At 46.1% G+C, this 23,299-nt stretch overlaps 1 protein-coding gene across 1 annotated transcript in view; it reads right to left on the reverse strand.

Annotated features, from left to right (window-relative positions):
- Positions 1-23,299, reverse strand: part of CCDC57 (coiled-coil domain containing 57) — a 125,738-nt gene that overhangs the window by 82,834 nt on the left and 19,605 nt on the right. The window contains exons 3-6 of the mRNA XM_065415831.1: positions 22,075-22,183; positions 13,715-13,816; positions 6,704-6,861; positions 3,933-4,007 (exon numbers count right to left, since the gene is read on the reverse strand). Of these exons, the coding sequence (XP_065271903.1) occupies positions 3,933-4,007; positions 6,704-6,861; positions 13,715-13,816; positions 22,075-22,183 (444 nt within the window). The remainder of the gene's footprint in view (positions 1-3,932; positions 4,008-6,703; positions 6,862-13,714; positions 13,817-22,074; positions 22,184-23,299) is intronic.

A 23,299-nucleotide genomic window follows, 5' to 3' on the forward strand; every position in this document is an offset into this window, starting at 1 on the left:
TCCCCTCCCCATAGTCCCAAACCCCTCTCCCCTTTTTCCCCTAACTCCTTTGCCACCTACTGCCCCTCCCTTTCCAGGAAGCATTCACATGCTGCATTTTTTCCCCCCTTTTTGAAAATAGTTTGAGCACCTTATGCAGTTTTTCATGCAGGAGTGAAATCAGGAAGGCCAAATCACACTTGGAGTTGCAGCTAGCAAGAGATGTTAAGAGTAACAAGAAGGGTTTCTTCAGGTATGTTAGCAACAAGAAGAAAGTCAAGGAAAGTGTGGGCCCCTTACTGAATGAGGGAGGCAACCTAGTGACAGAGGATGTGGAAAAAGCTAATGTACTCAATGACCTTTTTGCCTCTGTCTTCAGGAACAAGGTCAGCTCCCAGACTGCTGCACTGGGAAGCACAGTATGGGGAGAAGGTGACCAGCCCTCTGTGGAGAAAGAAGTGGTTCGGGACTATTTAGAAAAACTGGACGAGCATGAGTCCATGGGGCCGGATGCGCTGCATCCGAGGGTGCTAAAGGAGTTGGCGGATGTGATTGCAGAGCCATTGGCCATTATCTTTGAAAACTCATGGCGATCAGGGGAGGTCCCGGATGACTGGAAAAAGGCTAATGTAGTGCCCATCTTTAAAAAAGGGAAGGAGGAGGATCCGGGGAACTACAGGCCAGTCAGCCTCACCTCAGTCCCTGGAAAAATCATGGAGCAGGTCCTCAAGGAATCAATTCTGAAGCACTTAGAGGAGAGGAAAGTGATCAGGAACAGTCAGCATGGATTCACTAAGGGCAAGTCATGCCTGACTAACCTAATTGCCTTCTATGAGGAGATAACGGACTATGTGGATGAGGGGAAAGCAGTGGATGTGTTATTCCTTGACTTTAGCAAAGCTTTTGATACGGTCTCCCACAGTATTCTTGCCACCAAGTTAAAGAAATATGGGCTGGATGAATGGGCTATAAGGTGGATAGAAAGCTGGCTAGATTGTCAGGCTCAACAGGTAGTGATCAACGGCTCCATGTCTAGTTGGCAGACAGTTTCAAGCGGAGTGCCCCAAGGGTCGGTCCTGGGGCCAGTTTTGTTCAATATCTTCATTAATGATCTGGAGGATGGCGTGGACTGCACTCTCAGCAAGTTTGCAGATGACACTAAACTGGGAGGAGTGGTAGATACGCTGAAGGGTAGGGATAGGATACAGAGGGACCTAGACAAATTAGAGGATTGGGCCAAAAGAAACCTGATGAGGTTCAACAAGGACAAGTGCAGAGTCCTGCACTTAGGACGGAAGAATCCCATTCACTGTTACAGACTAGGGACTGAGTGGCTAGGCAGCAGTTCTGCAGAAAAGGACCTAGGGGTTACAGTGGACGAGAAGCTGGATATGAGTCTACAGTGTGCCCTTGTTGCCAAGAAGGCTAACGGCATTTTGGGCTGTATAAGTAGGGGCATTGCCAGCAGATCGAGGGACGTGATCATTCCCCTCTATTCGACATTGGTGAGGCCTCACCTGGAGTACTGTGTCCAGTTTTGGGCCCCACACTACAAGAAGGATGTGGAAAAATTGGAGAGTCCAGCGGAGGGCAACAAAAATGATTAGGGAGCTGGAGCACATGACTTATGAGGAGAGGCTGAGGGAACTGGGATTGTTTAGTCTGCAGAAGAGAAGAATGAGGGGGGATTTGATAGCTGCTTTCAACTACCTAAAAGGGGGTTCCAAAGAGGATGGATCTAGACTGTTTTCAGTGGTACCAGATGACAGAACAAGGAGTAATGGTCTCAAGTTGCAGTTGGGGAGGTTTAGGTTGGATATTAGGAAAACTTTTTCACTAGGAGGGTGGTGAAGCACTGGAATGGGTTACCTAGGGAGGTGGTGGAATCTCCTTCCTTAGAGGTTTTTAAGGTCAGGCTTTACAAAGCCCTGGCTGGGATGATTTAGTTGGGATTAGGTCCTGCTTTGAGCAGGGGGTTGGACTAGATGACCTCCTGAGGTCCCTTCCAATCCTGATATTCTATGATTCTATGAATTATCTGCTGTACTCAGATTACATTTCTCCTAAATTCTCGGCCCGGTGCTTGGGGGGGGGGGGGGGGGCCTCGGGCTGTTGCTGGCGGTGGGTTGTAGGACCGGCATTTGGGGGCTGGCAGCGGCGGCTTGGCCCAATGTGGCTGAGGACGGCTGGGGCTCCTCTGGTTGGGGGGCCCCCTCAGGGCTTTTCCTTTTATGGGGGGGGGAGGGAGGTGGTTGGGGCTCCGGCATGCGTGGGGGGGGAAGGGGGGGGACCTTGGGCAGAAGGGGTGGGGCCGGCGGGCTAGCCTCCCCAAAGCAGGGGTTCCCCTGCTGCCCATGGTGGCGACAAAGGGCTCTGCCTTGGGGGGAGGGGATAGCTCAGTGGTTTGAGCATTGGCCTGCTAAACCCAGGGTTGTGAGTTCAATTCTTGAGGGGGCCACTTAGGGATCTGGGACAAAATCAGTACTTGGTCCTGCTAGTGAAGGCAGGGGGCTGGACTCAATGACCTTTCAGGGTCCCTTCCAGTTCTATGAGATAGGTATATCTCCATATATTATTATTATTATTGCCTTGGCTCCAGAGACCGACATCACCCACTGCCTTCTGGGAGGCTTTCACGGCTGGCTTGCCCTCATCGGGAGCCTTTGTCAGGTCCATCGCTGCATGCGGAGCCGGCTGCAATGGGAGAGTCCTTTGCTCTCTGGAAGCTGGGAGCTGAGAAGGTGTTGACTGCGCCATCAGTCTGGGTTCCCTACCACTCCCTGGAATCGGTGGCGGATCCCTTAGGAGGGTAGGAGATCCCCTCGAGGATGTGCCCCCTTACAGCTCTGGTGTGGGCGGGTGGCTCGAGCAGTGTCCTTTGCCCAGTGCCCCTTGGTCCAACTTGTTTGGTGCCAGGTCCCGCTTCTTGGTCTTTTTCTTGGGCACTGGCAAAAGGGACCGGTGCCAGGTACAGCCCAGTGCTGGGGGTGCGCTTCTGAGGCTGGGCGAAGAGCAGCCTCCATGAGTAGGGCCCTCAAGCAAACGTCACGTTCTTTCTGTGTCCTGGGACAAAAGTTCTTACAGATGCGACACTGTTCTCTAATGTGGGATTCCTCCAGGCACTTCAGACAGCTGCCATGCAGGTCACTAACAGGCATAGGCCTATTACAGTCAGCGCAGGGCTTAAAACCCAGTGACTGGGGCATGCCCCGCCAGGACCCTAGCTGACTAACTACAGTACTTAACAGTTTAGGGTTAATAACTAATCTACAATAAACCAAAACTATTTACATCTGGAACATGAAGTTCGAAGAGTAAAGAAACCGCTGACCACTTGCGAAGCAAGGGAGAGGTACTCCGGCCAACCACCACGGCCGGTAAGAAGGAACCAAGAGGGCGTAGGACTGGCCACGCCTGATATACCGACACATGAGCGCAGCACTCAAGGGGGCATCACAGCCAACCCTACAGATACTGCTAAGGCAAAAGTCTCTGACAACTGTGCACATGGGCACGCACACACCTAGAATGGAATCAATATGAGCAAGCTCTCGAAGAAGAACTTCTCTTGTAAGCTGAATAATCAAGTTTTCATCATCATTTCATTTACCAATCTTCAACACCGAAAGAAGAATACACTTAAAGAGAGGCAGAGAAGGGCTGGCTAAAATTTAGGAGAAAAGACATGGCAAAAACATTCTGCTGAGTCAGGTGTTCCACAGCCATTACACAGTAGTACTTATTGATGGCAGGAAACCTCAGAACTGAATAAGGAACCATATGAGTAACTGGTAGTGACAAATGAATACTGAAACCCTCATGAATTGATCTACATGCAATCTATTTGTTAAGATAGAACACTTATACAGGCTGATGTTACACAGTGAAATAATGCTTCCTTAAACAAACATGTAATACTGAGAAATACAATATTATATATCAGAAATACTTACTTTCTCTGAAATGTTTCCTCTTCTTTTTGCCAGGTCTGGTATACTAAATGAAGTTTACATTCTAAATCCTGTATCCTAAATTAGCAAACATTGGGAAAGGAAGAAATAAGATTTATCAATTTTGTAACTGAAATTGTTATGCTTAGTTACAGCAAGGAAGGAAGATGGTGGGGATTAAGTAACTCAGAATAAGGAGAAGAAACCAGAAAAAGGTCAAATATTAAATGGCCAGGAAAGGAGGGATAAAGTCAGAAAGTGGACAATGGACAGAATTTAGAACAAGGTTGAAAGGTGGTTAGATATTTGAGAATGGGCATGTGGTACGAGAATTTATTGCTTTCAGAGAGAAGTAAAAATGAGAGAGTAACAAGATGAAGGGGCTGAGAATTATAGTGATATGTAAGAACTTGAATTAGACAAAATGTGAGACAAAGCAAAATAAATGTTTGAGTTTGCTTCCTATGAATAAAGTGAGACGACTAGTAGCTAAGATGGGAACTGAAGCAAGAAAGAAGCTCTGGCAGTTGGCTTAATCAATTCCATTTGAAGTCAAAGCAATGATCTTCTAAAAAGAAAATAAAAAGGCACATTTAGGAGATCCATCTATAAAAATGACAGTGAATTTAAAAGGACATACAGTCTCGCTCTATTTATATTTATACCATGTTCTTCACTGAGGTGTTTGAGAGCCAGACCCTGTGAAGGGAGCCCGTTACAACAGGAGCTAATGAGATACAATGGCTTGGGGGGAAAAAAATCAGACGCACTTCTCTTTTTATAAAATGTATTGATTTTTAAATTAATGTCATTGTTTAAAAACCCACCTAATTTCCTTCTTTGACAGGATTACTGGGCTAGCAGATGGGGGAAAGCAGTAGACATGATATATCTTGATTTTAGTAAAGCTTTTGACACAGTCCCACATGACGTTCTCATAAGCAAACTAACAAAATGTGGTCTAGATGATATTACTATAAGGAGGGTGAACAACTGGTTGAAAGACCATACTCAGTGATTCGCTGTCAAACTGGGACGGTGTATCTACTGAGGTCCCGAAAGGGATCAGTCCCGGGTCTGGTACTATTCAATATTTTCATTAATGACTCAGATAATGGAGTGGAAAGTATGGTTATAAAGTTTGCAGATAACACCTACCTAAGAAGGGGTGCACGTTGGAGGACAGGATTAAAATTCAAAACAACCTTGACAAACTGGAGAATTGGTCTGAATTCAACAAGATGAAATTCAATAAAGCTAAGTCCTAAGTACTTCACTCAGGCAGGAAAAATCAAATGAACAACTATAAAATGAGGAATAATGGGCTAGGTGGTAGTACTGCTGAAAATGATCAGGGGATACAGTGGATCACAAGCTGAATATGAGTCAACAGCAGCTGAGAAAAAGGCTAATATTCTAGAGTGTACTAACTGGAGTGTCGTATATAAGACATGTGAGGTAATTGTCCCGCTCTACTTGGCACTGATGAGGCTTCAGCTGTACTACTGTGTCCAGTTCTGGGCACCACACTTTAGGAAAGATGGACCAATTGTAAGCCTGTCTGTGTCAAAGTACTTTGCCCTTAAATTCATGCAAAACCTACAGAGTTTACAAGCTCTGACAAACAGCTGGTTTAAGAAGTTTATGAAAGTAAAAATGTGATAATCTACACCAAGTTTCCACATAGCAGTGTGTGAAAAATGAGGGACCAATCTGTAATATTTTTATGATGATTATGGGAAACTCCATTTGTTTGATTATGAGTGGGCGATAGCTATATGGAAGCGTAAGGGTTAACTCAGTTCTATGGGGCTCTGTAGGACTACAGGAAGGCAGACAACAAGTGTAGCTAACCCTAATCCCAATACTTAATATAACACAAGTGTCAATTCCTCTGAAAATTCACCCCCACCATGCTCTGACCAGCAAGCAGGTGGGTGACTCCGAAGGGGAGGGGGAAAGCCCAGGCAGGAACGTTCAACAAAGACATTGAAAGCAGTTAAAAACCTAGGTCCGGAGAGAGGAAGAAGGATGGAGGGTCTAAAGTAACACGGTTTCCAGATATTGGAGCACAAGGAATAAGTGCAGTCCGACCTGAACTGGCAAGGTAGGGCCAAGCTTAGGGAAGACAATACGCATATAAGCTTTTGTTATTTTTAATCCTGTTCTCTCTGTTCGTGAAGTTCCTATGAATAAATAAACCATACTCTGTTTTGAGTAAGCTGTTTTCTATCAATGGGTTTACCAGCTGGTCAGAGGTCCTTGGGGGGGAAGCATATAGCAGGCCTGAATCCAGATGGGCCTGGTGAAGGTAAGTACAGCCGGTAAAACAGGATGTACTGTAACCTGGCGACAAAGTGGGGTGAACCATAGGGTTCCACTCTGAAAGAAGTGCAGGTATAGACGTGTCTCTTGGAAAGGGTGACCTCGGGAGAGACTGAGATAATGCTCAAACATACATTGCATGCCTGAACTATAACACAGTGTTTATAAATACTTTATACAAACAAAGAAATTTTTTTAAAAATTACACCAAATAAAGAATGCAGCAGAACTGGCCTAAAAGCCACACTACCCAGAGACACTCTAGTGAGCACTCAGATCAATGGACATTTCCTTCTGTTGTGAATAGGATAGTATGTACTATTAGAGTAGGTGATTGTTTATACAAGAGGTATGAAGCTGCTGAGATTATAAAAGAGTGTGGAAGGAAAAGAAGGGAAGGGTGAATTAAAAAGTAGTTGCTCTTAATCATAGCTAGAGTTGTACAGTACTGAGCATCTTTCACAGCTGCAAGATCTTTAAGTTCCCAGTCCTTGCATTTGGCCTCTTTCTCCAACTTCAAATTAGTAGTTTCTGCTATTTGCAATGATTCTGCAGCTTTCATCCCAGCCTCTTTCAGAGCCTCCAGTTCTCTGGTCAACAACTTCACCTTTCAAAGGAGGAAACAAAATTAGAAAGTAATTACTCAAATTACTCAAAATTAGAAAGTAATAACAAGGGCATAACAGAACTATTTCACTATGCTCCTGGCGACAGCAGGAAGGTTGTAATCCCCACCACATATAATCAGCATATCAAGAGAAACTCATATCTCAAGAACAACAAAATAATATCAGGGGCTAAAACTCTACCTCCTCCCTCTTCTCCTACCCTTTTTGAGGTAGGAAGAAGAGATTGCAATCCCTGCCTTAGGGCTGGATCATGAAAATGTATTCCTACTCCAGGAAGAGTTCTTTCTCTTCCCATCTAGGCACAAAGAAAAGGAGTACTTGTGGCACCTTAGAGACTAACAAGTCTAAGGTGCCACAAGTACTCCTGTTCTTTTTGCTGATACAGACTAACACGGCTGCCACTCTGAAACCTGTCATCCAGGCACAATACTTCCCTCTTTGATTTTGATTTTTTTTAGTTAGGATTTTTTTTAAAAGGTCAAAACACTTGCTTGGTCTAATTGAACTATTTTATAAATAGTAAAATGCAATAAAATACTAGAATAAATCTTATGGGTGAGATTTTCAGAAGTGTTTGGTACGTTGATTGGGATTAGCCCCAGGCCAACACTGAGCTCGTTTGAAAACCCACACTATGAGTGCAATCTCCACTCATTTATTCCCATTCACCCTCTCCCTTTTATACACCTCCCAAACACCCATTTTGTATCCTTTCCCCTCATTTATCTTCCTTGCTAACCCTAGACCTCTTTTTGTGTACTAAATGACCTACCATTTTCCCTTTGGATCACCACTTAAAATTCCCTTCTTCGAAAAGCTTTTCAACAATGATCTCTACTTACTTCAGCAATGTGCCTCATTAATGAAAAAAATCTCCCTCAATTGCCTAAAGTTTGCATCATTATCAAATATATTATTTGTATCTGAAATGTGTTATCTATATTTGACTTAGAAAAGATCTTTGAGCTATAGACAGAGTGTCTTCCTCTATTTATACAGCACTTAGCACACTGGTGGCATTCAAATAATAAACTTAACATGAACAGATGTTGAAATGCACATATTTAGGTCAGCACTACAATTATGGACACACAAACATACATAGGCCTGGTCTACACTAGGAGCTTATATCGAATTTAGCGCCGTTACATCGAATTAACCCTGCACCCGTCCACACCAGGAAGCTACTTAGTTCGAAATAGAGCTCTTTTAAATTCGACTTCTGTAATCCTCGAAAACGAGAGGAGTAGCGCTAAATTCGAAATGGCAATATCGAATTAGGCTAGGTGTGGATGGAAATCGACGGTAATAGCTCCGGGAGCTATCCCACAGTGCACCACTCTGTTGACGCTCTGGACAGCACTTCGAGCTCGGATGCTCTGACCAGCCACACAGGAAAAGCCCCGGGAAAATTTGAATTCCTTTTCCTGTCTGGCCAGTTTGAATCTCATTTTCTGTTTGGACAGCGTGGAGAGCTCAGCAGCACTAGCAACGATGCAGAGCTCTCCAGCAGAGTTGGCCGTGCAATCTAATAGAAAGAGGGCCCCAGCATGGACTGATCGGGAGGTGTTGGATCTCATCGCTGTCTGGGGCGATGAGTCCGTGCTTTCAGAGCTGCGCTCCAAAAGAAGGAATGCAAAGATCTATGAGAAGATCTCTAAAGCCATGGCAGAGAGAGGATACAGCCGGGATGCAACGCAGTGCCGCGTGAAAATCAAGGAGCTGAGACAAGGCTACCAAAAAACCAAAGAGGCAAACCGACGCTCCGGATCCCAGCCCCACACATCACGTTTCTACGAGGCACTGCATTCCATCCTAGGTGCGGCCGCCACCACTACCCCACCAGTGACCGTGGACTCCGAGGATGGGATATTGTCCACGACCGGTTCCTCCTCGGAAATGTTAGGTGACGGGGAAGATGAGGAAGGAGATGAGGAGGACGAGGCAGTCGACAGCGCTTGCACCGCTGATTTCAACGACAGCCAGGAGCTCTTCATCACCCTTACCGAGATCCCCTACCAACCGTCCACAGCCCTTACCCCGGACACCGAATCAGGGGAAGGATCAAGCAGTGAGTGCTTTAAACATCTAAACATTTCATTTTAACATAAGTGGAATATTTATATTGTTAAGAATGGGCTTTTCAGTCACTCAGTTAAACATAGAAACTTTTATTTATAACAAAACAGGAATAATAACGATTTCAGTAATTTGTTGTTCATGATTTATTTGGCTTAGTAAACTTTTTACTACTAACTATGTATAGAAAATCAAGTACTGTCCGGATATTCATGATTAGTCCACAACACGGCCCCTCCACTCTGTAGTCCGTTATGCTCAACTTAAAGGAAAAGGCGGTCAATGTGCCCGGGAATGGACAGACAGTCCTCCTGGGATAGCTCCGCATAGCTCTCCTGGAGGTACCGCTCCAGCATGCGCACGAGGTTCAACGGCAGGGCAATCTTGTTTGGTCCCCCGTGGTAGCACACGTTCCCACGCCATGAGTCCATGAGGTAGTCGGGGATCAGTGCGCGGCACAGCATGGCGGCATATGGCCCAGGCCTCTGCATGCATTCACGCAGCATCCTTCCCCTCTCGGTCTCCGAGATCCTCATGAGGGTTATGTCACACATGACGCCCTGCTTTAAATTAGGGAGGGGAATGTTAGTATTTGGACTGCTTTACAGCCACGCGGTGGAGGCGGCAGAGGGGCAGCATACAGGGATCTTTCCCGGGGACAGCCGCGAGGTGGTGGGACAGGGGCAGAGCTCATGCTTCCCTGATTGCTGCCAGCAGAGAGTGGCCTTGCATTCAGTGCGAAAGGAGCCCAGTGCTACTATTACATGTTTAAGCTGCCACAAGTCTACGGCTTACCATGTTTGCCCGCAGCAGAAGTAGAGGTGTCCTGCAACGCTTCTCTGATCGCAACTGCAGGACCCCAGACACATAAGGCGAGGGCCGAAAATTCGACCTTGTCCTGAGTGCGCATGTGAAAGGTGCAGTGCATGGTGTTGTTCACAGAGAAAGACTATGCTCTTTGTTAGCAACTTCATTTATCTGTCTCAGGAATTTACTCCCTTTTTCCCATTCCCACAGACACATCTGCGACTGTCTCCCAACCCAGCCTGGCATCACACTCCCAGAGGCTAGCGCAGATTAGAAGAAGGAAGAGAAAAACTCGTGAAGACATGTTTTATGAACTTATGGAGTGCTCACGAGAGCAGGCAGCCCAGACGACACAGTGGAGGGAGAACTTGTCACAAATGCACAGAGCAGTCATGGAACGGGAGGAGAGGTGGCGCCAGGAGGACCAGCAGGCTACTCAAACCCTGCTTGGACTAATGAGGGAGCAAACGGAGACGCTCCGGCGCCTAGTGGATGTTCTGCAAGACCGGAGGCAGGAGGACAGAGCACTGCTGCTGTCTATCTCTAACCGCCCTCCCCCGCCACCAAGTCCCACACCCCCCTCACCAAAAGTACAAAGAAGGAGGGGCGGCAAGGTCCGTTAAAACTGTCAGTCGGCCACTGCACACTGCTGCAGCAATGGAAGGCTCTCGTTCCAAAGTTTGAAAAGTCCTTTCCTACCCATCTCACACTAGCCCATGTGCAAGTTTCCTTCCCCCCCCCCCTTTTCATGTGCGGTTCGTAATAAAACATCGGTTTCTGTTAAGTACTGTTTCCGAGAGTGTCTTTTGGAGGGGATTCTGTCTGAAGGGGGGGAAGGGGTTTGTTACTTGGACAGGACAGTCACCTGTAGCAGGCTACAGAGGCGGGGGCAGGTCCAGCATCAGGACACATACACAGCACAGTCACCAGTTACCCTGGTCAGTCTGGGAGGCGGTTTTCTTGTTCTGGGGTGCGAGGGGGATTGATCTGTGACTTTGTGTCGGGGGAGGGCAGTTAGAGATCCTATGCCGCGGTCCTTATCCTGGATCACAGAGCCACGCAGCAGGGGATCTGTTACCCTCCGCCCCCTGCCAGAAAGTCACTTGGCCGACACATACATCCAGTCCCGCCCAGGACTGCTGGCAGGCTGCGTTGAAACAACCAATGCAGCACTGCGGAGCCTGTCATTCCCGGACTTACTTTAGAAGCATCATTTGCATCAAAACAGTAAGCCCGCCCCCCGCCACAGTCTGCGTCCCCGGTTTAAAACATTCCCGCGAAAACAGTAAAAAAGAGAACCTTGTTCATTAACAGAACAGAACAGATTTTATTTGTTGGGAAGGTGGGGAAGGGGGTATGTAACTTGGAAGGATAGTCAACAGTAACTGGGTAAAGAAACGGGGGCAGGTTCAGCATCTGTGTCCACAAAGTAAAAAGTCACTGGAGACCCTGTTCAGTCAGGAACCTGGCTTTCAAAGCCTCCCTGATGCACAGTGCGTCCCGCTGTGATCTTCTAATCGCCCTGCTGTCTGGCTGGACGTAATCAGAAGCCAGGCTATTTGCCTCAACCTCCCACCCCGACATATAGGTCTCCCCCTTGCTCTCACACAAATTGTGGAGCACACAGCAAGCAGCTATCACAATGGGGATATTGGTCTCGCTGAGATCACAGCGAGTGAGTAGGCTTCTCCATCTGCCCTTGAGACGGCCAAAAGCACACTCCACCACCATTCTGCACTTGCTGAGCCGGTAGTTGAATAGTTCTTTCCCTGAGTCCAGTGCGCCAGTGTAGGGCTTCATGAGCCAGGGCATTAGCGGGTATGCAGGGTCCCCGAGGATGACTGTAGGCATCTCCACATCCCCAACAGTTACTTTGTGGTCCGGGAAGTAAATACCTTCCTGCAGCCGTCTACACAGACCAGAGTTCCTGAACACCCTAGCGTCATGAACCTTGCCCGGCCATCCAACGTAGATATTGGTAAAACGTCCCCGATGGTCCACCAGTGCTTGCAGCACCATGGAAAAGTAGCCCTTCCGGTTGATGTACTGGCTGGCCTGGTGGTCCGGTCCCAGGATAGGGATGTGAGTCCCATCTATAGCCCCACCGCAGTTTGGGAATCCCATCTCGGCAAAGCCATCTCTGATGAGCTCCACGTTTCCCAGGGTCACTACCTTAGATAGCAGTAGCTTGACGATTGCCCTGGCTACTTGCATAACAGCAACCCCCACGGTAGACTTGCCCACGCCAAACTGGTTAGCGACGGACCGGTAGCTGTCTGGCGTTGCGAGCTTCCAGAGGGCTATGGCCACTCGCTTCTGGACAGTCAGGGCTGCCCGCATCCGGGTGTCCTTTCGCTTCAGGGCAGGGGACAGCAACTCACACAGTTCGAGGAAAGTCCCCTTCCGCATGCGAAAGTTGCGCAGCCACTGGGATTCATCCCAGACCTGCAGCACTATGCGGTCCCACCATTCCGTGCTGGTTTCACGGGCCCAGAATCGCCGTTCAACAGTATCAACAAGACCCAGTGACAGCGAGATGTCCTGGGCGCTGGGTCTCATGTTCTCAGAGAGGTCGGAGCTAGTGTCCGACTTCATGCCGTCACGGTAGTGCCGTAGCCTCCTCTCATGATTGATCTGCAGCTGCCTCTGGTACAGGTGGAGGAGAAGCTGCGAGGCGTTGAGAACTGCCACAACTGCAGCGATGGTCGCAGCGGGATCCATGCTCGCACTGCTGTGGCGTCCGCGCTGTCAGTAATCAGAAAAGCGCGCGAAATTATTTCCCGCCGGCGCTTTCAGGGAGGGAGGGAGGGAGGGAGGGAGGGCTTGAGTGACGGACGGATGACGACAGGCGCCCAAAAGCACCCTCGACACATTTTTTTACCCAGAAGGCATTTGGGGCTCGACCCAGAATTCCAAAGGGCAGGGGGGACTGCGGGAACTGTGGGATAGCTGCCCACAGTGCACCGCTTCCAATGTCGACGCTTGCCCCGTTAGTGTGGACTCACAAAGTCTCACAAAGTCGAATTACTGTCCTTAGTGTGGACACACACGTTCGACTTAGTAATATCGATTCCACATAGTCGAATTAACTAAAATCGAAGTACTCTCGTAGTGTAGACAAGGCCATAAAGTTATAAAATAAGCACTCCAAAGTCAGAAAATTCCAAAGGTCAAGGTTTCTTCCACTGTATCAACTCAGCTGTACCACATATACTATCTATTTGATATCTATGTATTAATTAAAAACAATAATACATAAAAGTTTAAATTCAACAAGGAAAACAGGAATAGGAAATACTACATATATAGTATGAACAAAGGCACCAAGTTAGCAGCAGCTAGACAGGGGCCAGAATTTGGCCCTTTAGCCTTCAAATTCAAAAGCCATAAATGATGAAACAAAAACAAATTTATAAAATATCTAATTTCCCCTTATTACTGTTATAATGATGTCCTGAACTCAATAAAGTCTGAGGAAGTAAAAGCCTTTGTCAATATCTATGCACAAGATGCTGTAACTGGTTTTGAGTGGTACCTATCTCATAAGCGCTTAAAAAAATTAGAACACACTGAAATAACTTGACACTGGTAACAAAAAGGGTACATCCAAGTGATGTTGAATTCATCTTTCTATTTAGATTCTCTGCATATTTCTTCACTAATAGTCAACAAACATCAATCTCATGAGATAGGCATTCTGGAGACTGACAGGTAAATTTTCTCACCAGTGTGCAGGAAGATTCTGTTAACCATAATGGAATTAAGATGCAACCCTCAAGTACCTCCAGTTTCTACTATCCTGGAAACAACTCATTCGGTCCACTAGTGAAGAAAGGAAGAGTGTGACCTGTCTATTTGTGTCACAGAATATATCAAATTTGGGATGATAGTAAAGTGTGTTTATTTTGTAGACAAAATGAAAGTATAGCTTAAAGACACAATTACCTTCAGTTCATGAGAAAGAACTAAATTACTCATTTCATCTGCCTGCCGTCGGAATGCATGTTCTCTCTTTTTAATTTCTGCATCAAATTCCACTAGCAGCTCCTGTAATGGATTACAGGGAATGGATTAATAATTGCATAAAGAATGGGAATCCTAATATAGACCATATGTCAGCTAGCACTGTGTCTTAAACCATTGTGTCTTAACCACTGTCTTATCTAGGTTTGATTTGAGGAGAATTAGACAACAAACTGGCTAAAACATTGTGTCTGGGGTACAGTAATTCTCTCACCATTGCTTGCACCAGTGGAGCTATGCCAATGCTACAACAACAATGGGGAATTTAAAGAAAAAGCTCAGTGTAAAGAAGGCTCCTGTGTTACCTAAAATGGCATCTTCCATGTAATATTAAAGTCAAAACAATCCACAGTCGTAGAAAAGATGAAATTACCAAATGTATTTCTTAACTAAAAATGTACATATATTAAAGTCATATTCCTTTATAATAAATATTTATCCAACTATGCAACCTATAACTTTTGATAAGAAAATGTGAGTTTTGCTTTAAATCTTACTTGAACAGTGAAATAAACTATACCCCCATATGGATCCAAGAATGTGCTGTTTCTTCCAGTACTGTGGGCTTTTCCTTCTAGACCAGGGGTGGCCAACCTGTGGCTCCAGAGCCACATGCGGCTCTTCAGAAGTTAATATGTGGCTCCTTGTATAGGCACTGACTCTGGGGCTGGAGTTACAGGCGCCAACTTTCCAATGTGCCGGGGGGTGCACACTGCTCAACCCCTGGCTCTGCCACAGGCCCTGCCCCCACACCACCCCTTCCCACCCCCTTCCCCTGAGCCTGCTGTGCCCTCACTCCTCCCCCCACAGAGCCTCCTGCATGCCATGAAACAGCTGATCGGGAGGGGAGGGAGGGGGAGGCGCTGATCAGCCGGGCTGCCGGTGGGTGGGAGGCTCTGGGAACTGGGGTGAGGGGTGCTGATGGGGGGCTGCTGATGTATTACTGTGGCTCTTTGGAAAAGTACATTAGTAAATATTGGCTCCTTCTCAGGCTCAGGTTGGCCACCCCTGTTCTAGACATATGAATTGTCAAAAAACAAGCAATAACCTCAAACTACTAATGACAATAAATCAAGTAGACTACAAGTTGCGAAAACACAGAATAAATGATTTCAGCATAATTTTTTTGGTCATACTGTGTATTAAGGTTCCATTTATAAATAGTTTATAAAGGGATAATAAATGTTAAATTTTAACAGACATGAATAGTGTGTGTTATAGATGGTTATAATCATATCAGTAAAGGAGTTACAAATGGTTATACACAATCTAGTGACCTGTTGGACTTCATAATAATCTATAACAATTGATTAAAACACATTTATCATTTATTAATATTTTATAAATGCAACTTGATATTAAAGTGTGACCATTTTTTCTATTCTTGCATAAATTAGATGTTATTCTAGTTACTTGAACTATGAATACTACCAGAAAAATCTAAATTTTCAGAAAATTTGGCACAAATACAACTGGAGAATTGAAGCAATGAGAGGAGTCAGTAGTTTTACTGAAGTTAATAAAATGCCCCAAAACAACATGATCTTGATGGTGTAAAGAGATTCACTATAATATCATAAAATCATAGAAATATAGGGATGGAAGCATAGGGTGTGGGAACTAAGGGTGCATTGTGCGGGGTCCCGGCCGCCGGCCCTGTGCCCAGGGTTCTAGCACTGCCAGCCCCGTGTCCAGGGCTCTGCTCCTGGCCCCACGCCCAGGGTCCCGGCTGCAGGACCTGCTCCCGGGGCTCTGCTCCCGGCCCCGCACTCGGGGTCTCGGCTGCTGGACCCGCACCCGGGGCTCTGCTCCCGCCTCCAGCTGTGGGCCCAGCATCAGCCCCCTTACCCCTGTCCGTGTCCCCCCCTTCCCAGAGCCATGGCCTGGTCCTGGCCCCAGCTCTGGGGAGAGGGGGCACAGACAGGGGTAAGGTGGGTGCAAAGCAAAAAGTTTGGGGACCACTGGCTTTCAGCACTCCCACTGTAAAAGTGTTCCAGCGCCACTGGATGGAAAGGCCCTCAAGAGATCATCAAATCCAGCCCCCTGCTGCTGCACATTGAGTGGATGTTTTCAGAGAACTATCCACAATGACTCCAAGATCTCTTTCTTGAGTGGTAACAGTTAATTTAAACTGCATCACTTTATATGGATAGTTGGGATTATGTTTTCAAGGGTGCATTACTTTGCATTTATCAACATTGAATTTCATCTGCAATTTTATTGCCCAGTCACCCAGTTTTGTGAGATCCCTTTGTAGCTCTTCACAGGCTGCTTTGGACTTAACTATCTTGAGTAGTTTTGTATCAGCTGCAACATGTCCTTAAAAACCTCCAATAAAGAGGATTCCACAACCTCCATTGGAAGTCTATTCCATAGCTTAATTACCCTTACTGTTAGAAAAGTTGTTCCTGATAGCTAACCTAAATCTCCTTTGCTTCAGATTATGACCATTAATTCCTATCCTACATTCAGTGGACATGGAGAACAATCGATCACGGTCCTCTTTATAACAGCCTTTAACATATTTGAAGACTTATCAGTTTCCCCCTCAGTCACACATGACACTCCAGTTAATTCACCTCAGAATATTAGCCTTTTTCGCAGTTGCATCACATCGTTGACTCATGTTCTATTTGTGATCCAGTGTAACCCCCGATCCTTTTCAGCAGTACTACCATCTACCCAGTTATTCCCCACTTTGTAGTTGGGCATTTGATTTTTTCCTGCTTAAGTGAAGTACTTGGCACTTAACTTTATTAAATTTCATCTTGTTGAATTCAGACCAATTCTCCAATTTGTTAAGATTGTTTTGAATTCTAATTCTGTCCTCCAAAATGCTTGCACCCCTCCCAGCTTGGTGTCATCTGAAAATTTTATAAGCATACTCTCCACTCCATTATCCAAGTAATTAATGAAAATACTGAGTCGTACCAGACCCAGGAATGACCCAAAAGCAGTAAATATGATAAATTTTGATTTTCGTAAGGCTTGTGTCAAAAGCCTTATGAAAATCAAAATATGTCATATCTCCTGCTTCCCACCATCCAGCAGGCCAATAATCCTGTCAAGGTAACCCCCTGTTAAATAGAGAAATTTGATTATTATATTACTGCATGTTTTGCTAAACAAAAAAATAGGCCCACTGTTGTAATGATTATCATTTTGTTTCTGATATTTACATGGCAATGACTTGTAAACTTGAAACGTCCTAAATAAAATTAAAAAAAAAAAAAAAGTGAAGGGAGTATAAAATTATCCTTAAAAATGTTATTTTTGCAATATATGGGTAGTAAGACACCCTCAGTCGGGTGACACAACTAAAGCTCAAACAAACTCCATTGCTAAGGATTCTCATATTATGAAATGATTGTGTGTTAACAATGGCATAAAAAGTGGGAGGAAAAAGTCTTGAAATCAGAGAAGTACGGCATGCTGGCACATGTTAATGTGTTTATTTAGCCTATATGCCTGCCTAAAGCGGCTTCTGATTTATAGAAGCTGACCTTTCCTGGAATTTCAAGGTTAGCCAATTTAGCACAGTGTGCTAGCTGTATCCTCATATACAAGAATCTTACACCATCTCAGTTTACTAAACATAATCTTACCAATTCTTCCCCAGGGGAGGCTGCCAGACTAGTAAGTAAAGCACCTGCCAGTATGCAAATACCACATGACACCTATTACTGTAAAGCAACATGCAGTACTGCCCATTGCACATCTTACATTAATTTTAACATTAGAGCTAAAAAGGACTGCCTGAATAGATATCAGATAACTACACCTACCCAGAGGATTCATCTCGACCGGCAAACAGCGGAGGGGAGTGGCGAACAGCGGAGGCTAACAGAGGGAGTTTGCCTGGGATCTGTCAGAGAGGAGGTACGCTAAGTGCTGCATTAGGGGGGCTGTGTTGGTGAGTATCCGAGTGTCTGTTGCAGGGGACAGTTTGTCAGTTTGACCGTGTGCTTGATTGTTTGAACAGTGTGAATTGGGAGTGCTTTGTTCCAGGTGGGCCCTGAGTGGGCCTGACTGGTATAAAAAGGCAGTCAGCAGCGAACCAGCTGAGCGGCGAACAGTGGAGGCTAACAGAGGGAGTTTGCCTCAGGAGAGCCCACTGAGGCTTACATCTCGCGGGCTTCTGTGAGTTGCTGCAACAGCTGAGGAAGCTCTTAGAAGGAAGAAATTATGGAAGGTGAGCGTTCAGTTGTTGTAACCTGCACAGGTTGTGCCATGTTTGTCTTTCTTCCACAGGACAGAAACGACTTTGTCTGTACAAAGTGCAAGCTGGTCTCCATATTGGAAGAGAAGGTTCGAGGTCTGGAGAAACAAGTATCGACCCTGCGTTGCATACGAGAAAATGAAGATTTCCTGGACAGACGTCAGGATATGCTTCTACAGGCACAACGTTCTGAGGAATCGGAGCAGGTTGTGCAGAGGCGACTGAGTGACGGTGAAGAAACTTGGCAGCATGTCACCTCCAGAAGAAGAAAGAGGAGTGTCCATGTACCAGCAATGGAAATACATGTGAGCAACCGTTTTCATGTTCTCTCCACAGGTACTAATGCGGAGAGTGGACTAGATGATACATCTGAGGGAAGGGAGCAGAAGGAGACTCCACCGATTGGAAGGCATGAGATGCACTGTCCTAGGGATGGGGGTTCCACGACCACCGCTCCCAAGAGAAGGAAGAGGGTGGTGGTGGTCGGGGACTCCCTCCTCAGGGGGACTGAGTCATCTATCTACCGCCCCGACCGAGAAAACAGAGAGGTCTGCTGCTTGCCAGGAGCTAGGATTCACGATGTGACTGAGAGACTGCTGAGACTCATCAAGCCCTCGGATCGCTACCCCTTCCTGCTTCTCCACGTGGGCACCAATGATACTGCCAAAAATGACCTTGAGTGGATCACTGCAGACTACGTGGCTCTGGGAAGAAGGATAAAGGAGTTTGAGGCGCAAGTGGTGTTCTCGTCCATCCTTCCTGTGCAGGGAAAAGGCCTGGGTAGAGACCATTGAATTGTGGAAGTCAACAAATGGCTACGTAGGTGGTGTCGGAGAGAAGGCTTTGGATTCTTCGACCATGGGATAGTATTCCAAGAAGGAGGAGTGCTAGGCAGAGACGGGCTCCACCTAACGAAGAGAGGGAAGAGCATCTTCACAAGCAGGCTGGCTAACCTAGTGAGGAGGGCTTTAAACTAGGTTCACCGGGGGAAGGAGACCAAAGCCCTGAGGTAAGTGGGGAAATGGGATACCGGGAGGAAGCACGAGCAGGAGAGTGCAAGAGGGGAGGATTCCTGTCTCAGACTGAGAAAGCAGGACAATCAGCGAGTTATCTTAAGTGCCTATACACAAATGCAAGAAGCCTGGGAAACAAGCAGGGAGAACTGGAAGTCCTGGCACAGTCAGGGAACTATGATGTCATTGGAATAACAGAGACTTGGTGGGATAACTCACGTGACTGGAGTACTGTCATGGATGGATATAAAACTGTTCAGGAAGGACAGGCAGGGCAGAAAAGGTGGGGGAGTTGCATTGTATGTAAGAGAGGAGTATGACTGCTCAGAGCTCCGGTATGAAACTTCAGAAAAACCTGAGAGTCTCTGGATTAAGTTTAGAAGTGTGAGCAACAAGGGTGATGTTGTGGTGGGAGTCTGCTATAGACCACCAGACCAGGGGGATGAAGTGGATGAGACTTTCTTCTGGCAACTAGCAGAAGTTACTAGATCGCAGGCCCTGGTTCTCATGGGAGACTTTAATCACCCTGATATCTGCTAGGAGAGCAATACAGCGGTGCACAGACAATCCAGGAAGTTTTTGGAAAGTGTAGGGGACAATTTCCTGGTGCAAGTGCTGGAGGAACCAACTAGGGGCAGAGCTCTTCTAGACCTGCTGCTCACAAACCGGGAAGAATTAGTAGGAGAAGCAAAAGTGGATGGGAACCTGGGAGGCAGTGACCATGAGATGGTCGAGTTCAGGATCCTGACACAAGGAAGAAAGGAGAGCAGCAGAATACAGACCCTGGACTTCAGAAAAGCAGACTTTGTTCCTCAGGGAACAGATGGGCAGGATCCCCTGGGAGAATAACATGAGGGGGGAAAGGAGTCCAGGAGAGCTGGCTGTATTTTAAAGAATCCTTATTGAGGTTGCAGGAAAAAAACATCCCAATGTGTAGAAAGAACAGTAAATATGGCAGGCGACCAGCTTGGCTTAACAGTGAAATCCTTGCTGACCTTAAACACAAAAAAGAAGCTTACAAGAAGTGGAAGATTGGACAAATGACCAGGGAGGAGTATAAAAATATTGCTCAGGCATGCAGGAGTGAAATCAGGAAGGCCAAATCACACTTGGAGTTGCAGCTAGCAAGAGATGTTAAGAGTAACAAGAAGGGTTTCTTCAGGTATGTTAGCAACAAGAAGAAAGTCAAGGAAAATGTGGGCCCCTTACTGAATAAGGGAGGCAACCTAGTAACAGAGGATGTGGAAAAAGCTAATGTACTCAATGATTTTTTTTGCCTCTGTCTTCACGAACAAGGTCAGCTCCCAGACTGCTGCACTGGGCAGCACAGTATGGGGAGAAGGTGACCAGCCCTCTGTGGAGAAAGAAGTGGTTCGGGACTATTTAGAAAAACTGGACGAGCACGAGTCCATGGGGCCGGATGCGCTGCATCCGAGGGTGCTAAAGGAGTTGGCGGATGTGATTGCAGAGCCATTGGCCATTATCTTTGAAAACTCATGGCGATCGGGGAAGGTCCCGGATGACTGGAAAAAGGCTAATGTAGTGCCCATCTTTAAAAAAGGGAAGAAGGAGGATCCGGGGAACTACAAGCCAGTCAGCCTCACCTCAGTCCCTGGAAAAATCATGGAGCAGGTCCTCAAGGAATCAATTCTGAAGCACTTAGAGGAGAGGAAAGTGATCAGGAACAGTCAGCATGGATTCACTAAGGGCAAGTCATGCCTGACTAACCTAATTGCCTTCTATGAGGAGATAACGGACTATGTGGATGAGGGGAAAGCAGTGGATGTGTTATTCCTTGACTTTAGCAAAGCTTTTGATACGGTCTCCCACAGTATTCTTGCCACCAAGTTAAAGAAATATGGGCTGGATGAATGGACTATAAGGTGGATAGAAAGCTGGCTAGATCGTCAGGCTCAACGGGTAGTGATCAACGGCTCCATGTCTAGTTGGCAGCCGGTTTCAAGTGGAGTGCCCCAGGGGTCGGTCCTGGGGCCGGTTTTGTTCAATATCTTCATTAATGATCTGGAGGATGGCGTGGACTGCACTCTCAGCAAGTTTGCAGATGACACTAAACTGGGAGGAGTGGTAGATACGCTGGAGGGTAGGGATAGGATACAGAGGGACCTAGACAAATTAGAGGATTGGGCCAAAAGAAACCTGATGAGGTTCAACAAGGACAAGTGCAGAGTCCTGCACTTAGGACGGAAGAATCCCATGCACTGTTACAGACTAGGGACCGAATGGCTAGGAAGCAGTTCTGCAGAAAAGGACCGAGGGGTTACAGTGGACGAGAAGCTGGATATGAGTCAACAGTGTGCCCTTGTTGCCAAGAAGGCTAACGGCATTTTGGGCTGTATAAGTAGGGGCATTGCCAGCAGATCGAGGGACGTGATCATTCCCCTCTATTCGACACTGGTGAGGCCTCATCTAGAGTTCTATGTTCAGTTTTGGGCCCCACGCTACAAGAAGGATGTGGAAAAATTGGAAAGAGTCCAGCGGAGGGCAACAAAAATGATTAGTGGGCTGGAGCACATGACTTATGAGGAGAAGCTGAGGGAACTGGGATTGTTTAGTCTGCGGAAGAGAAGAATGAGGGGAGATTTGATAGCTGCTTTCAAGTACCTGAAAGGGGGTTCCAAAGAAGATGGATCTAGACTGTTCTCAGTGGTACCTGATGACAGAACAAGGAGTAATGGTCTCAAGTTGCAGTTGGGGAGGTTTAGGTTGGATATTAGGAAAAACTTTTTCACTAGGAGGGTGGAGAAGCACTGGAATGGGTTACCTAGGAAGGTGGTGGACTCTCCTTCCTTAGAGGTTTTTAAGGTCAGGCTTGACAAAGCCCTGGCTGGGATGATTTAGTTGGGAATTGGTCCTGCTTTGAGCAGGGGGTTGGACTAGATGACCTCCTGAGGTCCCTTCCAACCCTGATATTCTATGATTCTATTATCTATAATGCATAATTCTCCCATAAGAATGGATGGACTGTAAAGTAGAAATTACATCTACTGTGGCTTGTTTAACACAAAGTTGTTTTCTATAGACTCCTGTACCTGTTTCTGCAAAGCAAGCTCTCCTTCCACTTCTTGGAGTTTTCTCTCCAACTGCTGTTTCAGCTTCTTATACTCCTCACAGTGATGGTCAATGTCAGAAACCTTAGAACTGTAACAACACCAAACAAATTTATATGAAATGTGGTCAATTATGAACTATTGATAGGTGCTTCTGAAAGGTTCTTCCAGGAACAATGCACTCAGAAATATAACTTGCAAAATGTAATTTCTTAAACAAAAATACATCTTAACTTTCCATTCACAACATACAATTACAAAATAATTGTTTTCATTCTCTTAGGGTATGTCTACACTACCCGCCGGATTGGCAGGCAGGGATTGATCCAGCGGGGATCGATTTATCGCGTCTAGTCTAGATGCGATAAATCGACTCCCGATCACTCTCCCGTCAACTCCTCTACTCCACCGCCGTGAGAGGCGCAGGCAGGGTCAACGGGGGAGCGGCAGCAGTCGACTCACTGCAGTGAAGACACCACAGTGAGTAGGTCTAAGTACGTCGACTTCAGCTACGTTATTCACGTAGCTGAAGTTGCGTAACTTAGATCGATCCCACCCCCAGTGTAGACCAGGTCTTACAAATAAGTAAATATTTAACAATTAATACATTTTCAGATCAGAAGGGACCCTTATAATCATCTAATTCAAACTCCTGCATAGGCTATAACTTCTGGTTGAGCTTCAGCATATTTTTTAGAAAGATGTCTAATCCGGGCTAGACTACACTACAAAGCCAGTACAGCTATACCAGCAAAGTCTCCTAGTTGAGATGCAGACTATACCAGCAAAAAGAAGTCTTTTGCCAGTATACTTAAACCACCTCCCTGAATGACATAAGCTATGCCATCAAAAGGACTCTTTTGCCAATATAAGCAGTATCTACACGGGGGGGGGGGGGGGGGGATTTACCAGCATAGCTATGTCAGTTAGGAGTGATTTTTCACACTTTCTGACAGACATAGCTAGGCTGATAAAACTCTGTAGTGTAGACCTGGCCTAAAGAGTAAAAGACTTCAAGTGATGGAGACTCCAACACATCCCTTGTAAATTGCCCAATGATTAATTACCCTTATTGTTAGAAATCTGACTCGTTTCAAGTTTGAATTTGGCTAGCTTCAACTTCCAGACATTGGATCTCATTATGCCTTTGTCTGATAGGTTAAAGAGCCTTCTGGCATCAGATATCTTCTTCCTGTGTAGGTACTTA

This window comes from Emys orbicularis, chromosome 13 (genome assembly GCF_028017835.1).
Source record: "Emys orbicularis isolate rEmyOrb1 chromosome 13, rEmyOrb1.hap1, whole genome shotgun sequence".
Lineage (NCBI taxonomy): Eukaryota > Metazoa > Chordata > Testudines > Emydidae > Emys > Emys orbicularis.